Here is a 16,917-nt window from a genome sequence, read left to right on the forward strand (position 1 = left end):
AGGGTAGAAATGTGCTGTCACTCACATCTCAGGAGCACTTGTAAGCATTTTCAACACCCCTTTATATTTGATCTGTATTATGAAAATTAAGACGCTAAGAGCAACTGTCTAACAAAAATACCAGCAAAGAGGAAGTCCTGGGTAGCATTAAAAGGTCAAGGCATTGTGGGTGGTCAGAGAAGTTCACCCCTAGTGGGAGGGGGGAGCTGAACAAGCACACCACCCAAGATCTCTGCTGGGAGTAGACAAACCTCATAGCCAGCCACTGCCGATCCACCATGAGATGCGCTTTGTCGATTCTGACATTGTTGGCATAGTGCAGGCGTTTCGGCAAATCAGGAGTCAGGTAGGGTTTGAAATGTTGAGTGGGTTTCCGGCACTGGAAGAAAAAGATGAGCATTTCTCCATGACACCTCAAATACGCAGACTAACTTTTAAAACTCCTGTTTAAACTGGGCAGTGGTGGCGCACGCCTTTAATCCCAGCACTCTGGAGGCAGAGGCAGGCAGATCTCTGTGAGTTCGAGGATAGCCTGGTCTATAAAGTGAGTTCTAGGATAGGCAGAGCTGTTACACAGAGAAACCCTTTCCAAACAAAAGAAAACCTTAAGGCAAGTTTTTAACCATTTTTAGATGTGGATTTGGCTCAGCAGTCAGAGTACCTGCTGTACCTGCCAAAGACCGGGGTTCGGTTCCCAGCTCCCACATGGTGGCTCACGGTCACCTGTAGCTCCAGTTCCTGGGATCCCATCCCATCCCTTCTTCTGACCCCCTCAGGGTCTTACAAGCACATGGGCACATAAACTCATTCAGGCAAACATACACATAAATTTTCAAAAATAAATCTTTTCCAAGTAAGTGGCCTTAAGATTAACCAATAAGGTAGAAATGTTAACTCTCTTATCCACATAGCCAAATATAATAATCATGTTATATTTATCATTACTGCAATCATTACGTTGAAACTGAAATTTTGTTTAAATGGTTAATGTCTTTCTTAAATTTGTATTCTTGGGTATTGATCTTACATTACCATAAATTTCTCCTCCCTTTTTTTTTGACAGAAAATTAATTATGTGTAGATTTATAGTGACAACTTCAACTTTTGAGTCTAAATTGTATATGTTAATAGATATGGACACAAATATACAAGTCAGTTTAATTGTGCCCAAAAATCCCATCAAAATCGACTCATCTGACCTTATAAATAACCATTCCCTTAGCTCACAAATCACTTAAGTAGCTTTTGAAACTAAACACATTCTCCGATTTGTGAAAAGTGCACGGGTTCATCACAAAGTAAAATTTTATTTAAAAAATTGTTCGATAATTATCATTTTAAAACTTTAAAAATGAAAATCACATTCGTGTCTACTCATGCAAAGTAAACATGGAGAATTGAGAAACAGAATTACAAGGAAACTTTCATAACCTCTGTGAGAAACAAAATTAGAAAAAATAAACACGTAAGTGAGAATATGAGGAAATGAAAATTCCTCTTTCTTATTCTCGTGTATTTTAAACCATAGTATCTCATCTTCATTATCAAGCTTGTGTCAATCTTATCTCTTAGGCAACTTAGAGGAGGAAAATGAGGAACTATGAGATATGACATAAAGATAAAATTTAAAAGAGATGCCGGCAATGGGAGAGTAAGGAGACATGATCAAACCAAAGAGGAAAGTGAAGGGCCCTCTAACAGGCCGCGGCATGGCAAGCATGGCTCCAGCAGGTTAGCCCTCTCCCCTCCCTTCTCCCTTGCTAAACTGTTACATGACATACCTAAAGCTAGCCCCCAAGGTCTAGTCCCTCATTTTACCACCGACTCATTCCTGAGACTGAACACCAAGGTCCAGCAATCAAAATCCATTATTTGGCCACACTGGCTAACTTGTCCAATCAGGACTTACCAACTCACCCTAGCACAGACTTAGCCCTTTCTCCTTAAAAAACACCTGCTGAGCCAGGCGGTGGTGATGCATGCTTTTAATCCCAGCACTCGGGAGGCAGAGGCAGGCGGATCTCTGTGAGTTTAAGGCCAGCCTGGTCTACAGAATGAGTTCCAGGAAAGGCGCAAAGTTACACAGAGAAACCCTCTCTCAGAAAAAAGATGCAGCACCCCTATCCCATTCTCCACTTGCCCCTGGGGTAATAAATCTCCTTGGGGCTGAGAAGTTGGTGTCTGGACGTGTTCTGTACCCACTCCGAGGCCCCCTTACAGAGGGGAAGTATTTATTGCACACTTCTGCCAGGTTTCTGCTTGTTTGCTTTGTTTCTGTTCGGTTGCCTGTTTCGGTATCTTTTCTAGACTTCGTACTCGCTACCTCAGTGTTGTTGTCATTTCCTGGCTGGCACGTGGCAATGCTGAGTACAGCTCCCCACAAGAGAACAGAGCACCATCTCTGAGATCGGCAGGTAATTGGACCGATCACACATTTTCTCTGGGTGTGCAAACTAAGGTAAATCCAGAGAAGACGGGTTGGAACGCCAGCTTCTGAGGAAGCACCTGGTTATTCTTCGTGTTTTAGAATTTGGTGCACAGACATCAGATTTAAGGTTAAAACGTGTCTCTCATCATCGTTAGCATGGTGTGGAGGTTTCACTTCAGGTCTGCTTGAAACTGTGCTACTACAGTTTTCCAGGAAAAACAAACCACTTCGAGGAGAACGGCAGCCCGGTTCTCTCGGGCTATGTAGCTCCACACCAAGCCTGCACGTGTGATGCCGTGGGAAAGGACCTCAAAGGCTGCCTTCCTCAACTCTTTGCGCCTCTTGGATATTAGAGATGCGCTCCTCTTCCCCAGCGTAACCTCAGCTGCATGCAGATCATTGAGTGATGGGACACAAAGAAAACAAGTGTGTTTAGAGAAGCCTGAAGAAACTTTGAGCACTGCATGTACGCAGTTCACCGGTAGGGGGCGAGGTTGTTTATCAGTTCTGAAAGATTACTGTGCAAGCGTCTCTGAATTTGCAAGAGGTGACAGATGACATTAACCATGTATTCAGTGTTTCTTTATCCTCTGTAGTTTACATTCCATCTTCCTGTTTTTGCTCTGACTGCTTGCCACGCACACTTAAAACAATTTAGCGTCATTCATAACAATAATAAACTAATAAATTCCATACAATAGGAATATACCTGTGGCTGTATTTTAATAGCAACAATAGTGTGTATACACTAATAGATCTTAAACATGGAAATACACCATAAAAATTTCCAAAAGGGACTTACACTGAGGTTTCTGACAATTTCTTCAGAGTTAACTGTTTCAAAACAAAAAGATAAATCACATTACACATAAGTCACTGCCCCAAATGCACACACCTCTAGCAAATTTGACACACATATCTATTTATCCATAACTGTGATCTCAGAAAATTAGCTTAAAATTCCTTAAATCGAAGAATTACTTTAGAATTCAAGACTGGAGTATGATCTGTTTTGAACCAACAGTGTGAGCGAGCACCACGGATCACGTAGACTAACTACACTTAAATGGGGGGATTTCTCGTGTGCTTCTGTGCAGTTTTCCCAAAAAGCCACAGAGGAGCCTGTAGTCTTGACGGGCTCTCAGAACGTGGTAACTACAGTTACTCTTTCAACGTTTCCCTTCATTTTCTTCATACTTACAGGTAAAAAAGTCCTGAGGGATATTTTGGGTCCTGATGCGAGGGGCGGGTCCTTGGTACATATAGAAGTTTATCTCAGGGAAATAATCGGTCATGTACTCCACCTTGTCACAGTAGGTCTGGTCCATTCCTAAAATAAAATAAAAACCTCAATGGATATGTGTGTATATATATATATATGATAGCAATCGTCTGTCTTTGTTCATGTCAAATATATGTGTCAAACACAAGTAGAGTGAGCGTTTGTACAGTTTATTCAGTTGTTATTCTGCAAATGGCAGAAATTGAAAATCGAGGTGGTGGATGAGAAGACTTGTCATGAAGTGAGACCCAGTAGGAAAAACTAAGTAGGCCATTTGTTTAAAACAGATGAATTAAAGGATTCTGAAGATACATTTGACATTCATTTAAGCATCGTGTTCTCTAGAACCAGATGTTAATGAATTTTTTTCTTAAATGGGTAGATTCTTAAGACTGCACACAAATTTTTTAACATCTTCCTTTAATAAAACGTTCAAAGCAGCAAAGATATAGGAAACCATTTTAGAAGCTTTCAATGCACTTTACAGTGGGTGTCAGTGGGGCAAGGAGGCGGTTTAAGCATGAGCACTTTAGCGTGCAGGAAGAGTGGTCTGCTTCCTTCCCATTTAGCACAAACAAACTCAAAAGCTAACTTTGAGCTGGTAAACAAGAGGAGGCAGGGCTTTTGTGGACAAGAACAATGCTTAAACGCACACCTGCCATATGATTTAAGAAATACAGGGAGCTCCGTAAGACTCCCCATGCAATAAAGTGCAGCAGCCACTAAAGCGTAGCCAACTACTACAAAGAAATCACGGCTAAAAGGCCCCCTGAAGGACTTTGTAGACTGAGTGACATCCCTGGTCTACAGCCCTGTTAACTACTATTAACCCTATTTCACTCTACTTCTCAGAGAGTAAAGCATATGGACAGATATGCGGAATTTTAAAATAATTAAGGTAGAAATTTTAGACCTCTTTCCATGAGTTACCACAAAATCCATTCTTTACTTTTTCAATAACATCTACATCTGGAAATCCAGATTTAAAATCTCACCATCATTTTTTTTTATTATCTTTGGAAGGATAAAATATAATCAATGATAAAATGTAATTAAAAAAAAAACACCATACCATGATCAGCCAGAAGGATTATATTGACACAGTTGTGTAAATTCCTCTGTTTCAGACCCTCCATCAACATTCCGAAGGCATCATCAACTAACTGCAAGGCTTTAATTACCTGAAAAAAAAAGTTTTTAAAGTTAAAGTTGCCGTTTTAAGTTGTTTCAGTTAACTGAGTCATTACCCAATCAAGGAAAAAGTGAGCATGTTTTCTTCTCAAAAATTGTTCCAATTTGCAGTACATCATCAGAGACAGCACCTGTCGCCACAGTTACCAAAGATAAATTCTCTCACTTTCTATAAATAATAGCAAAAAAGTTGGACCACATTTCCTACAAAGAAAATCCGACTAAAGGCTTATAATATATGAAAGAATATTGACTACCAACAAACACCATTCAGCCATAGATATTTTCATAAGAATGCCTGATGGCAGAGGCATGAATCTGGGTACTCCTAAAAGAGCCAAAGAGTTGCAGACATTCTGAAAGATGATGCGACAGTGGAGACCAGACCGTTAAAAAGCAGTATATTCCACAACCTGATAATTCAATGTCTATGCAAATATTGCATGCAAAGAAACCTATCATGTTATGTGGAATATTCCTTTACACTGTGTGAATATATGTCACTGTGATTGGTTTAATAAAGAAGCTGACTGGCCTATAGCTAGGCAGGATAAGGTTAAGCAGGAGAGCCAAACCGAGAGGACCCTGGGAAAAAGAGGGACAGAGTCAGAGGAGGCGCCAGGAGACTCAGAGCGGGCAGGATGGGAAGTACATACATGAGGTAAATGAGCCCCAGGGCAGCACACAGATTTTTAGAAGTGGGTTAATTTAAGTTATAAGACTAGCTAAAAAACAAGCCTAAGTTATCGGCCAACCATTTATAATTAATATTAAGTCCGTGTGGTTATTTGGGGAGCAGCTGGCAGGACACAGCTGATCAGCGGTCTAGACAGAAAAGTTCACCTACAATGTTATTGACTTGTAATTTTAATTCTAGAAAAAGTAAATTATACTCAAATTTTAAGATGCATATGATATAGTCCTTACAAAGTGTGTGTGTGTGTGTGTGTGTGTGTGTGTGTGTGTGTGTGTGTGTGTGTGTATTTTGCTAGAGCTCAGGTTCATAACCACAAACATGCTAGACAAACCAAACTACTCTCCCTGCTCATAAAACATTTTTAAAGAGAACAAAGCATAGGAAAATGCTCACAACACCATGTTAAACATTAACAAAAGAAAATCAAATTATAAACTCGGCCATTCATATTACATAACCCTGGTTTTGTATATAAGTATCTCGCCCTTTCTAAGGAAAAACAAATGAACAGGAAACTTACAGAAATATACCAAATCATATAAACAATGCCTGTCTCTGACTAGCAAGTTGGGGTTCATTTTCTTTTAACTGTTCATAGTGTCCATGTTTTACAATTTCTCTTAACTTTACCAACACAGCACACTGAACTGACCTAAAGTTTAATGAAATTTCAAAGTTGTCATTTTTCAGTGAAAAAGAAAGTATCATAGTAATGGATTAGGAAAATGTGTCTTGTTTCTCATGCTATTACAATTATTGTCTTTGTTTTCTTCTTTAGAAACCGCATTTTACAAATCAGACCAAGCTGAAGACATTAGCTAATTCTCACATAGAATCCTCACAGAAAACACTCATGGATGTGGAATGTCCCCTTGAAAAGATTGAGCACTCTCATGGGCCCACAGTTACTAAGAGACAAAAAGACTGGAACCAACCCAGGATCTGTCTTAGACTAATCTGTCACCAACTCCAAGCTGCTCATATGACTCTCAGGCTCAGAGTGTTTCCAATCTAGTTTGCCAGTGTCCCAGATTCCAGTGTCCCTTTCCATGTCATCACCCGACCCACGTCTCCCAGTCACACCAAGAGCTGGTTCTCATCCTCTGTCCTCTCCCGGCACTTGCTACGCTGCTGCCACTGGATGTCCCACTGTCTTGAAATCACGCATGCATGTATCCTTCCTACTCCAAGGTCAACGTGAGCTCTTGCAGGGCAAGATCCATATACCCCAACTCATCACACATCTGCTAACTCACCTTGGCATCTTTTAGGAATTTATGCTCTGTAGAAGAAGTAAGCAGCATTGGGAATATTTTAATGAAAAGGAACAGAATGTTTATAGCTGTGGTTTGGATGTTAGGAAGCTCAGCTTCTCTTTTGTATTGCAGGCATACACAGGGTGCTGGGTCTCTAGCACCAGGGGAAGAGAAGAAAATGAAATTTCTCTTTTGCATAGAATCATGATGGTTCACTTTCACAATGATCACTGTGGGAATAGTATATGAAATCCTTGTGAGGGATTGTGCTTTGCATCTGCAACTTCTTTTCCTGTAAGACTAAATTTAAAGCCACTGAGGATCTAGCTGGCTGGAAGCTCTATACACCAATGCCTTCCCAAAGCCCCACCTTCCTCCCAGACATAACCTCCTCCATATGTCTCTCTACAGTGGCACTTGCCAGGACTCTGAAATTCTGTCATGTGTGTGAACATTATCAACACTGAAGCTAATCTGTCTCTAATTTTCTCTTCAGAACAACTTGTTCCTCCCAATTTTTCACCCTACTAAAGGTGTAAAGATTCCTTATTGGATAATGAGTAACAGGTGACTTTTCCTGACTCGTGAAGACCAGTCTGTGTGAGTTTCATCTTCCATACTAAGAAATCCTGACAATGAAGCCGCACTCAGGAGACTGAGGCGAGAGGATTGAGAGTTCAGTGACAGACAGTGGGACTCTGTGGGGAGAGGGAGGAAGGAGGAAAGGAAGGAGGGAGAGAGAGACAGGAGAGGGAGCGGGAAGACAGGAAAGAGGAAGGAGGAAGAGGAGGGAAAGGAAGCAGAGGAGGAGAAGGAAGAGAAGGAGGAGGTGGAGGAGGAGGGAAGGGTGAGTGAGGAGAGTGGAGGGGGCAGGAGAAAAGAGAATAGACTAGAAGGCTGGAGGGGAAGGAGAGAAGAGCAGGATTGGGAAAGGAGGGGAAGGAAAGGGAGGAAGGGGAAGAAAGATAAAAGAAGTTTCTGGACTCCTATGGCTTCCTCGCTAGCCAAATCCCAGGGCCCTCTAAATGACCATTTCATTAAGCCCACTCAAGTGTAACTTTCCCGTCACTTATCGCTTAAGCTATCAACATTTCAGTAATTTAAAAATCTTAATCTTAAAGGCTTCCTTTAACAGCAAAAAATTTCGTGGTATTAGCTCGTTACTTCCTTCACTCTTTCCAGGTGGCTTTCTGAACTGAGACATTGCCTTCTCCACCCCAGCGCTGCCTAGCACAACGGTAGACCCATCAGAAACTCTTCAGAGTAGCAGAGGAAGACAGGTTTTGAGAGTGTATAATCTAGAACAAATTAAGGAGCTGAGTGCACAGGCCGAAGCACGCTAAAACAGCCCTTGTGCTTTTAACTCACAGGTTTTAGGAACTTTGATTTAAAACGCGATTACAAATAACAATGGTGATGATACTAAAATTGCAAAGCCGTCAACCTTCTGCATCCATTTTTCCTGTTTGTTGTGAATCTTACATAGGCTTTTGTCTTCATCTTTACTCCCTCCTTGTGACATTTCCACTTCTGTGCTTATCTGCCTGCTACCAATTTCCAGCTCTTCACCTGCTCTCAGCTTTCAATACATATTGTTTCTTATATTCATTTGGACATCACAGTTACCTCAATTGCATAATGAGCATCCCCCCCCCACCCCGCCGCCGCCACTCCCAACCGTCCCCCTGTGGGAGACTTATAAATGTCAAGGGAACCACCATCACTCACCTATTTGCATATGACAGAAAGCAGAAACGCATCATTGCTCGCCCATCTCACACCTAGTCATGTCACGTCTATCCTCTAACTGAATCTCAAACAAATCCTCTTCCATCCTTGATGTTGGCCTCCTCCCTGGTCCAAGACTACCCCTCTCTGTTCTGGACTACTGCAGAGACTAGGATGTTTCTCCCTCCTTCTTTTGCATTCCTCTTGCCCAGTAAAAATGCTCTCTAAATACACATGGAACTGGCCATTCCCACTTTGCTAATAACAATGCCTCGGTGCTGCCCACCGAACACTTTTATGGCCTGCAGAGATCTGCATGATTGGGTGTTGGCCTCCTTCTCTAGGCTTCTTTAGAGCCTTCTCCCTGATTCTCAGTGCCCTAGTCAGGGATGCCAGGGACTATTCACACTACACTTCAAACAGTACCCAACACAGAGTAGCTTACCATAATGGTTTCCCGCTATGACCATTCTTTACAATCATGGTGCTGTCCACCTGGGGAAGGGGGCCAGTAGTCTGTCGGCATGTGGTCCTTCTGTGTGTCACTGTAAGATGTCCTCAGCTCCCTCTATCGGGACATTTGTACATTTTGTTTCTTTTTTTGTTACTCAGGGGAGAGACTCTCTCGTAGGTTGGTTGTAGTGTCAGCTGGACACAAATTAAAATTGGCTGAGTAGGAAGCCTCACCCGAGGAATTGTCCTGACTGATGTGGAAAGGTATTAACTCATTACTAATGTTGTGGTATTAACTCATTACTTTCTTAATTCTTTCCAGGTGGCTTTCTGAACTAAGCCTCCTTGACAGTGGGCAGCACCTTCTGGTCTCGGCCCAGATTAAAAAGGACATTTTAGAAGGAAGATCATCTCCCCGTTTGCTTGGTTGGTTCTCCCTCTTACAAGCTGATTTGCTCTGTTGTTGCTTCTGATTTTCTGGGCTCCCAGTGCCAGATTGAGAACACTGAGGCCTCTTGCCTTATGGACTGAGTAGCTGGCTATTGTGGCTGCCCAGCAAGAGACAGCCATGCTGGGACTATTCCAGTTACTGAGGCACCCAGCTTCAAGGACGGAGTAATGACCGAGTTCCCAGTGTCTCGGGTATGATTTAGCTATCATTGCCATTTTAAAGGTCACTTAATAAGTTATTTTGGAGGTATGTGTGTGTGTGTGTGTGTGTGTGTGTGTGTGTGTGTGTGTGTGTGTATGTGTGTGTGTCCATTCCCTTGGTTCCGTTCCTCTAGAGAACCCTGACTAAAACACTCCTCCAGCAAGCCTCAATCCCACCCACATCTGCCAGAACAGGGCCTCTTCATAGACATCTCTGAGCACTCATGTTTTCTTCACCTGCAGAGCTTTTCATAATTACTCTTAAAACTTAAAAGCAGGGAGGGGCTGGAGAGATGGCTCAGAGGTTAAGAACACTGGCTGTTCTTCCAGAGGTCCTGAGTTCAATTCCCAGCAACCACATGGTGGCTCACAACCATCTACAATGAGATCTGGTGCCCTCTTCTGGCCTGCAGGCTGAACACTCACTGTATACACCATAAATAAATAATATCTAAAAAAAAAAAAAAAAAACTTAAAAGCAGATACTTTTAAAACTAGAGCACAAAAAAGAAGGAAAGAAAAGTAGGAATTAATGGTACCTAATCTAAGTCAGTTGCAGAGGCAGATACATCCAGGACAGTGTTCCTCCTCAAATGATTCATCTTATCAAACCCGTGTAGCAGCAAACATAGATAACAGCTAGACTAGAGAATAAACAGAAGAAAGGCTTTGGAGTTGGTGAATTATTCACCCTCAGATACACTGGAATAAGTGGAAAGTTCTGTATTAGGTTCCAAATGGTACTGGAAAGAGGCTCACAGGTGGTAAGAACTCAGCAGGGCCTTGCCTTGGGAATCATTTTGGCTTAACAGGAAGAAAGAAAAAGGTAAATAGGAAAGGAAGAGGCCCAAACAAACATGCTTACATTTCAGCGGAGAACAATTGTTAAATGAGTTTTCCACAGGGCGTCTTACTCCCGGGAGCTTTTAAAACTTCCCATTATGGCCAAAACAACAGAGGTTCAGGAAACAGCATGGCTTTGCTTGTTGAAAACAGTATTTAAGGACAATAGCCATGTGGAAACGTTGTATGAGAATGGTCTAGCTAATGAAGAAATTGGTATTAGCAGCCACTCCAGTGATAACAAGGGCTCTGAGAGGAATCAGTCCCTGAGGTGCCTGGGAAGAACTGTGAGTGACAGTGGGTATGGTATGAGTGACAGCTGGGACACACCACAACAGTCTGGCAGGTGACTTCACTTGAAATGTCCATATTACAGTGCTGAGTGGCCATGCCGTATCTGGCCTTGAGTTCTCAGTATGTGAATTAGCAATACCACATGAAAATCTTCATCAGATTGCCAATCAAAAGAATCAAGATATGGTTAGTTAGGCAGTTATCCTTCCCAGAACTTTTAACAATTTCACGATTGAACTAGTAAACTAAAAATACTGATTTTAGACTTTTGATTACTTGATCTCATGTATTTCTTAAATGTATGTGTCCAGTAGAGATTTTTAAAAACCCATCTTATTTTGTAGGTTAGAGCTGGATGATTCTCCATTTGTTTGGAAACAAACAAACAAACAAACAAGCAAACTTACTCCAGCACTGACTGGTCCACTGTTATGCCCTGCAGAATCAGGTTCTTCCACATATAAGGTATAAAAACTGGGTCTAGGGGTAAAATTGAAACAAAGGAATGCATTTACAATGTGAGAAAAGCCTACAGATAGATTTGAGCATCTTGCGGATCATGAGCATGCTGGCTGTTCCTGCCTCTTTCTCTCTGTAAGGCCCTCATCCAGGTGGGTGGATGCACTTGGCTTGAGTAGAGTTGAGTCTCCTAACGGGAAGTAAATAATACTTTCCCAGAATCAGCACTATTGTGGCTCAGTTGTGAGAACATATCTTGCTCTTGTAGGTAAGACCTCTCTCAATGCATCCAGTCCTTTCTACTTCCTGGTGTCTGGCCTTTGGCTGACTCTTTGATCTGTGCCTAGTTCCTTTGTGAGCAGCTGGTCTCTGATGTGATGGTTTCTGTTTACCTGGTACTCTCTTTCAGTATTCTGACTCTAGTCTGTGGCCCTGGCCTTGCACCTGCCCCTCCAGCTCCTGGAATCTATCCTCAGAGACAAGTGGAAGAACCCCTATCATTTCTGCCTCAATTCTATATCTTTGGGATATCTGCCTCAATTCTATCTTTGTGATATCTGCCTCTCCTCTTAGGGACTGACTGTACCTCAATTGTTAGTCAACAAGCCCCCCATCCCACCCCAGAGCACCTGTTCTCAGGAATAATTCTTGAAAAGTGCTCATTAAAAAAGCAATGCCAATTGTTAGTATAGTGACACGTGCCTGTCACTCACATCTTTCACCTCAAAGAGGATAGATAATAAGAGAGTTTTCTGTGGAGCCAAATATGAGTGATCAAATCCTACATTCCAGCATGGAAGCAGTTTCATAAAGTTTGGCTACTATCAAAAGAGAGAAAGTCATAGATCAAGAAGACACTTTCAAATACATTGGTGAGAACATCAGAGAGGTGGGTTACAGCAAAAATGGAGACAACTCTGCTATCAATCCTAGAAGCTGTTGATTGCGTTCTTAGCCCTTCGATTGGTGGAAACTAGGGTCTTGTTAATAAATTCCTGAAGTTGTTTTTTACCTGTCAGTCACAGGATGTTAGGTCTGACATAGAGGTGGACAAGGAGTGGCTATTTATAGAGCTCCATATGGCTTAAAATAAATTGTAATTTGGTTCTAGACATTTCCAAATCTTCACAGTCTTTGGAGTGCTAATCAGTTAATCAGCCTTGGAGAAGGTTTCCATTGGAAAGAGTAACTTCTTTCTAGAAACATCCGTTCATACTCAGCACTCAGTAGGCAAAGGCAGGGGGATTGCAAGAAGTTCAAGGCAGCCTGGTCTGTATAGTGAGTTTCAGGCTGGCGTATAACTAAACTACTCTTAAAATACCAGAAGGGGTTAGAAGGAGAAAAAGGAGGAAGAGGAGGCAGGAGGAGGAAGAGGGAAAAAAGCAGACAAACAGACAAGGAAGGAAGGAAGGAAGGAAGGAAGGCAGAAAGGAAGGAAGGCAGAAAGGAAGGAAGGAAAGACAGAGGACAGACAGGGAATTTCAAGATTTTGAAACATTGTCAGTGATGGTACAGAAAGCTCCCCTTTCACCCACACGTCACAATGGAGAACTCTTCCACAGAGGAGTTACCTTTCAGCTTTGGGCAGATCCAGCCAATTTAACAATGTAGAGATCCTCCTTTCATATGGGACAGAACTGGAATAAAAAGTTTCGAAATTTTAATCAAATATTGTCAATCTATTCGTCCTTAGGGAGGGGACTTAACACCTTCAGGCATTCATTCTGACCATAACACTGAAAGGGGTGTGGCATACTCAAAGGGTCCCGTTGTCGATACTTTCTCAGAAAGACTTTCAACAAACTCTGCCTAATAAATAGACTTCTTTCTTTCCTCCTTACTCATTTCCCCTTTAATTTTCCACAACTAAATTGAAAACCATCAATTATCAACAACTCATTCTATTAACTTTTACTCATTTTTGCTTTCACAGTTATTGGTTGTCTTCTGGCAGACAGTATATATGCATTTGAAGTAGAATTTAATCAGTGAGTGAGAGGCCTGAAAGACTTTCTCTCTGGCTTATATATTGTGATGGTTGGTTTTATAAGTCAACTTGTCACTTAGAATCACTTGAGTGGGATCTCAATTAAGGAATTGTCTATATCAAGTTGGTCTGTAATTATATCTATAAGGGATTGTCTTGATTATTAATTGATGTAAGAGGGCCCAGACACTGTAGGTGGTACTATCCCTAGGCAGATGGAAAAGAAAGTTGGCTAAATGTTAGCCTGTGGGAAAAGCAGCAAATAGCATCCCTCCATGGTTTCTGCTTCAAAGCTCTTGCTTGAGTGCCTGCCCTGACTTTCCTCAATGGTAGACTGTGACCTGGAAGTATAAACAAAATAAACCCTTTCCTCTTGTAGGATGACTCTGGTCATAGTGTTTATCACAGTAAGAGAAAAGAAACTAGAACACATAGAAATCCATTTAAAGTGGCTCAAAACAGTATCTGCAGCTACCTCTCTTTGATCCTGCTCTCACTAGCTTCCTAGAATACAATAGCACATTAGAAAGAATATGCAGAGTGTACTTACGAAGAAGGATCTGAATAGTTGAAAGATCTAAATGTTCTTTTGATGAATGTCACATCAGTAGCTTTCTGGCTACAACTCCCTTACAACAATACACCTTAGAAGCTATATACAGAGCATGGGCATCGAAAGGCGTTGAAGTCTTTGGTGCAAAACAGTGCTGTCCTTGGACTTGTACTTTAAAGGAACCCTTTTGACTGATGACTGAGAATAGATCAGAGGGGGGAAGAAGCAGAGGGGTGTCTAGAGAGGAGCCCCAGTGACACAGGCAAGGAGATGGGCGTACAAAGCCGAGCAGTAACAAAGACTCTCAGGTTGCATCGTCTGTGGAGTAGAGTCAAAGCGTGGCCTAACAAACTGGATGAGGGATATAAGAAAGAGGACAGAAACAACAACTCTAAGATCTTGGGCCTCTACAACTGAGAGAAGAGAATTGTGACCAAAATTAAGACCAAATGCAGCTAGAGGGTAGCTCAGTGGTAAAGTGTAGGCCCAAGATTCAGTTACTAATACTGAAAAGAAAAAGAAAGGGGACAGTAAGATGGCCCAGAGACTGCCATCATTACTTTTAATTGTCCACTTAGAATCACTTGGAAAGAGAATTAATGAAGGACTGACTATATCAGGTTGGCCATTGGGTATGTCAATAAAATTAATTGATGGGGGGACCCCAGACCAATGTGGGGAGCACCAGTCCCTAGGCAGGGGCTCCTGAACTCTATAAGGATGGAGAAACCAAGCTTGGCACAAGCAAGCAGGTGAGCATGCACACGTTCATTCTTTCCCAGTTCTCGACTACGGATATGATGCTATCCATGGTCTCGTGCCCCTGCCTCTGTAGCATCCCTCAGTGACAGATTTTAATCTGGAAATGTGAGCTTAAATCAATCCCTTTCTCCCCTAAGTTTCTTTTTGTCAGCAACAAAACATCAATAAAAATGAAACCACAACAGAGAAGGTGTCTGCTACTGAGCCAGGAGATGAGTTCAATCTCTGGAACCCATGTGAAAAAAGATGAGAACTGACTCTCGAAATGTGTCCTCTGACTTCTATATATGCTCCATGGCGCACTTGAGCACAGTACACACACACACACACACACACACACACACACCAAACAAACAAACAAACAAACAAACACATAAATGAAAAAAATCTTAAAAATAAATAAATAAGAAAGAAAGCTGATTCTATAGATCTCTGCCTAGATGGATTCTTATCCAGAAACACTTTTCACTACCTGCTGTAATTCTTGTACATGGTAGGGAAGGAGCCGTTGATAGCCACATCGGATCCTGGCCAGTAGTAAGCAGCAGCTTTTAAACCTTGATATATTGCTGTTAGCCAAATCTAGAAAGAGTGAAAGTCAATAAGGTAACTGTGTCAGTACAAACACTGTAACTTACTGCTAACAACTATTTTGACGGGGGTTGGGGGGGTTGGGGGGGTTGTTCACAATCATTAAATTTTGTCTTTACAATAACTTAAAATTTACAATCCATCAATCTGCCTCAAAAGAAAACATCTAGTAAGGTAGTAACAGTTCATTATTTCTTTCACACTGATAAAACTGCACAATTCTTCACCTTTGAAGGAACTGCAAAACAGCATGGGGGGGGGGGGGGAATAGATGCCGTTCCGAGAAAATTGAGGGCTGGTACACGGATGACACAATACCCCAATTTCAACATAAAGGACCGTAAAGGTTTTTTTTTTTTTTAATTCAAACGATAATAAATAGTAGTAAAACCTTCACGTCTGCAGCCATTAGAAGCTACATGGGTGATGTGAAACTCGGGGTAGACTCAGAAACCTAAGCCATTGTCACCCAGAGAGAGAGACTTGGAGACCACGAGCAGAATGGTACATACCGGCTGCCCACTCCACCAGGCAGGATTGTTTTTCTCCACTGAGGAAAGTGAAAAATTCTTGTTGAAGTGCACATCGTACATGTTATTGTCAATGATGCCGTGTGACTCTGGATACAAGCCCTGTAACGTTTATTACAAAGGTAAGATTATAAAGAAGTTGTACTTTAGTAAAATACAGGCAAGTTGTAATAGCAACAGATTTGCATTCCTTCCTCCCTAGGAAGAATGTCATACTCTTCAATATAAAAGTCTAGCTCCAAAACTAAACACCAGGAAGATACACAGCTCCTTATCCTACAACCCTGTTTCTTGGCTTCAGCAGCAAATGACCAACATCAAGCAGCTGGTTTATATTGATGCCTGTTGTGACTTCACTGTTAAATGTCCCACAGAGGCTGTTGTTTTAACACTTGGTTCCTGGCTGATAGTACTGTTCTGGGAGGCTGGGAGACCTTTAAAAGGTAAAGCCTTGATGGAAGAAGTGGGAATCAGATTACTGGGTATAGGTCTGGAGGTGTGTGTTTATTTATATATTTATTATCTGTGTGTGTGTGTGTGTGTGTGTGTGTGTGTGTGTGTGTGTGTGTGTGTGTGTGTGTCGTGGGGGTATGAACACTCCACAGCAAGCACAAAGAGGTAAGAGGACAATTTGCAAGAGTCAGGCTCTCTCCTTTCACTAGGTCGATCCTGAGCATAGAACTCCAGTTGTTAGGCTTGGGGACAAACACCTTGACCAGCTGAGCCATCCACCAGTTCTTGGAGCCCTGACCTACTTCCTGTTTTTCTCTCTCTACTTCCTGTTCTCTCTGCTTCCTGACTACTCATGAACATGACCAACTGGCCTCCCACTCCTGGCAACATGCCTTCTATCATGATGGAACAAGTCCCCTCAAACTGCTGAGAATAAGCCTTTTCTTATGTGCTTTAATTCCACAGAGAATTTTGTCACAGCAGTGAACAAAGTCACTAACCCAACTCTTGTGTGCTTAGTAACTCTCTGTTACCTATATTTTTTTCATTTACTGAGGAGAATCCATTTGCCTTGGCTGTTTAATCTTTGAAAAAAAAATGTCAGGCCGGGCGGTGGTGGCGCACGCCTTTAATCCCAGCACTCGGGAGGCAGAGCCAGGCGGATCTCTGTGAGTTCGAGGCCAGCCTGGTCTCCAAAGCGAGTTCCAGGAAAGGCGCAAAGCTACACAGAGAAACCCTGTCTCGAAAAACCAAAAAAAA

General features: G+C 42.0%; 1 protein-coding gene across 1 annotated transcript in view; it reads right to left on the reverse strand.

The window, feature by feature from the left end:
- The window catches only part of Enpp3 (ectonucleotide pyrophosphatase/phosphodiesterase 3), a 79,326-nt gene that overhangs the window by 33,452 nt on the left and 28,957 nt on the right, over positions 1–16,917 (reverse strand). Inside the window, exons 8-15 of the mRNA XM_052750635.1 lie at positions 15,688–15,807; positions 15,057–15,166; positions 12,854–12,919; positions 11,231–11,303; positions 4,783–4,891; positions 3,630–3,758; positions 3,231–3,262; positions 252–379 (exon numbers count right to left, since the gene is read on the reverse strand). Of these exons, the coding sequence (XP_052606595.1) occupies positions 252–379; positions 3,231–3,262; positions 3,630–3,758; positions 4,783–4,891; positions 11,231–11,303; positions 12,854–12,919; positions 15,057–15,166; positions 15,688–15,807 (767 nt within the window). The remainder of the gene's footprint in view (positions 1–251; positions 380–3,230; positions 3,263–3,629; positions 3,759–4,782; positions 4,892–11,230; positions 11,304–12,853; positions 12,920–15,056; positions 15,167–15,687; positions 15,808–16,917) is intronic.

Source organism: Peromyscus californicus, unplaced genomic scaffold (genome assembly GCF_007827085.1).
Source record: "Peromyscus californicus insignis strain IS unplaced genomic scaffold, ASM782708v3 Scaffold_22__1_contigs__length_63687245, whole genome shotgun sequence".
Classification (NCBI taxonomy): Eukaryota; Metazoa; Chordata; class Mammalia; order Rodentia; family Cricetidae; genus Peromyscus; species Peromyscus californicus.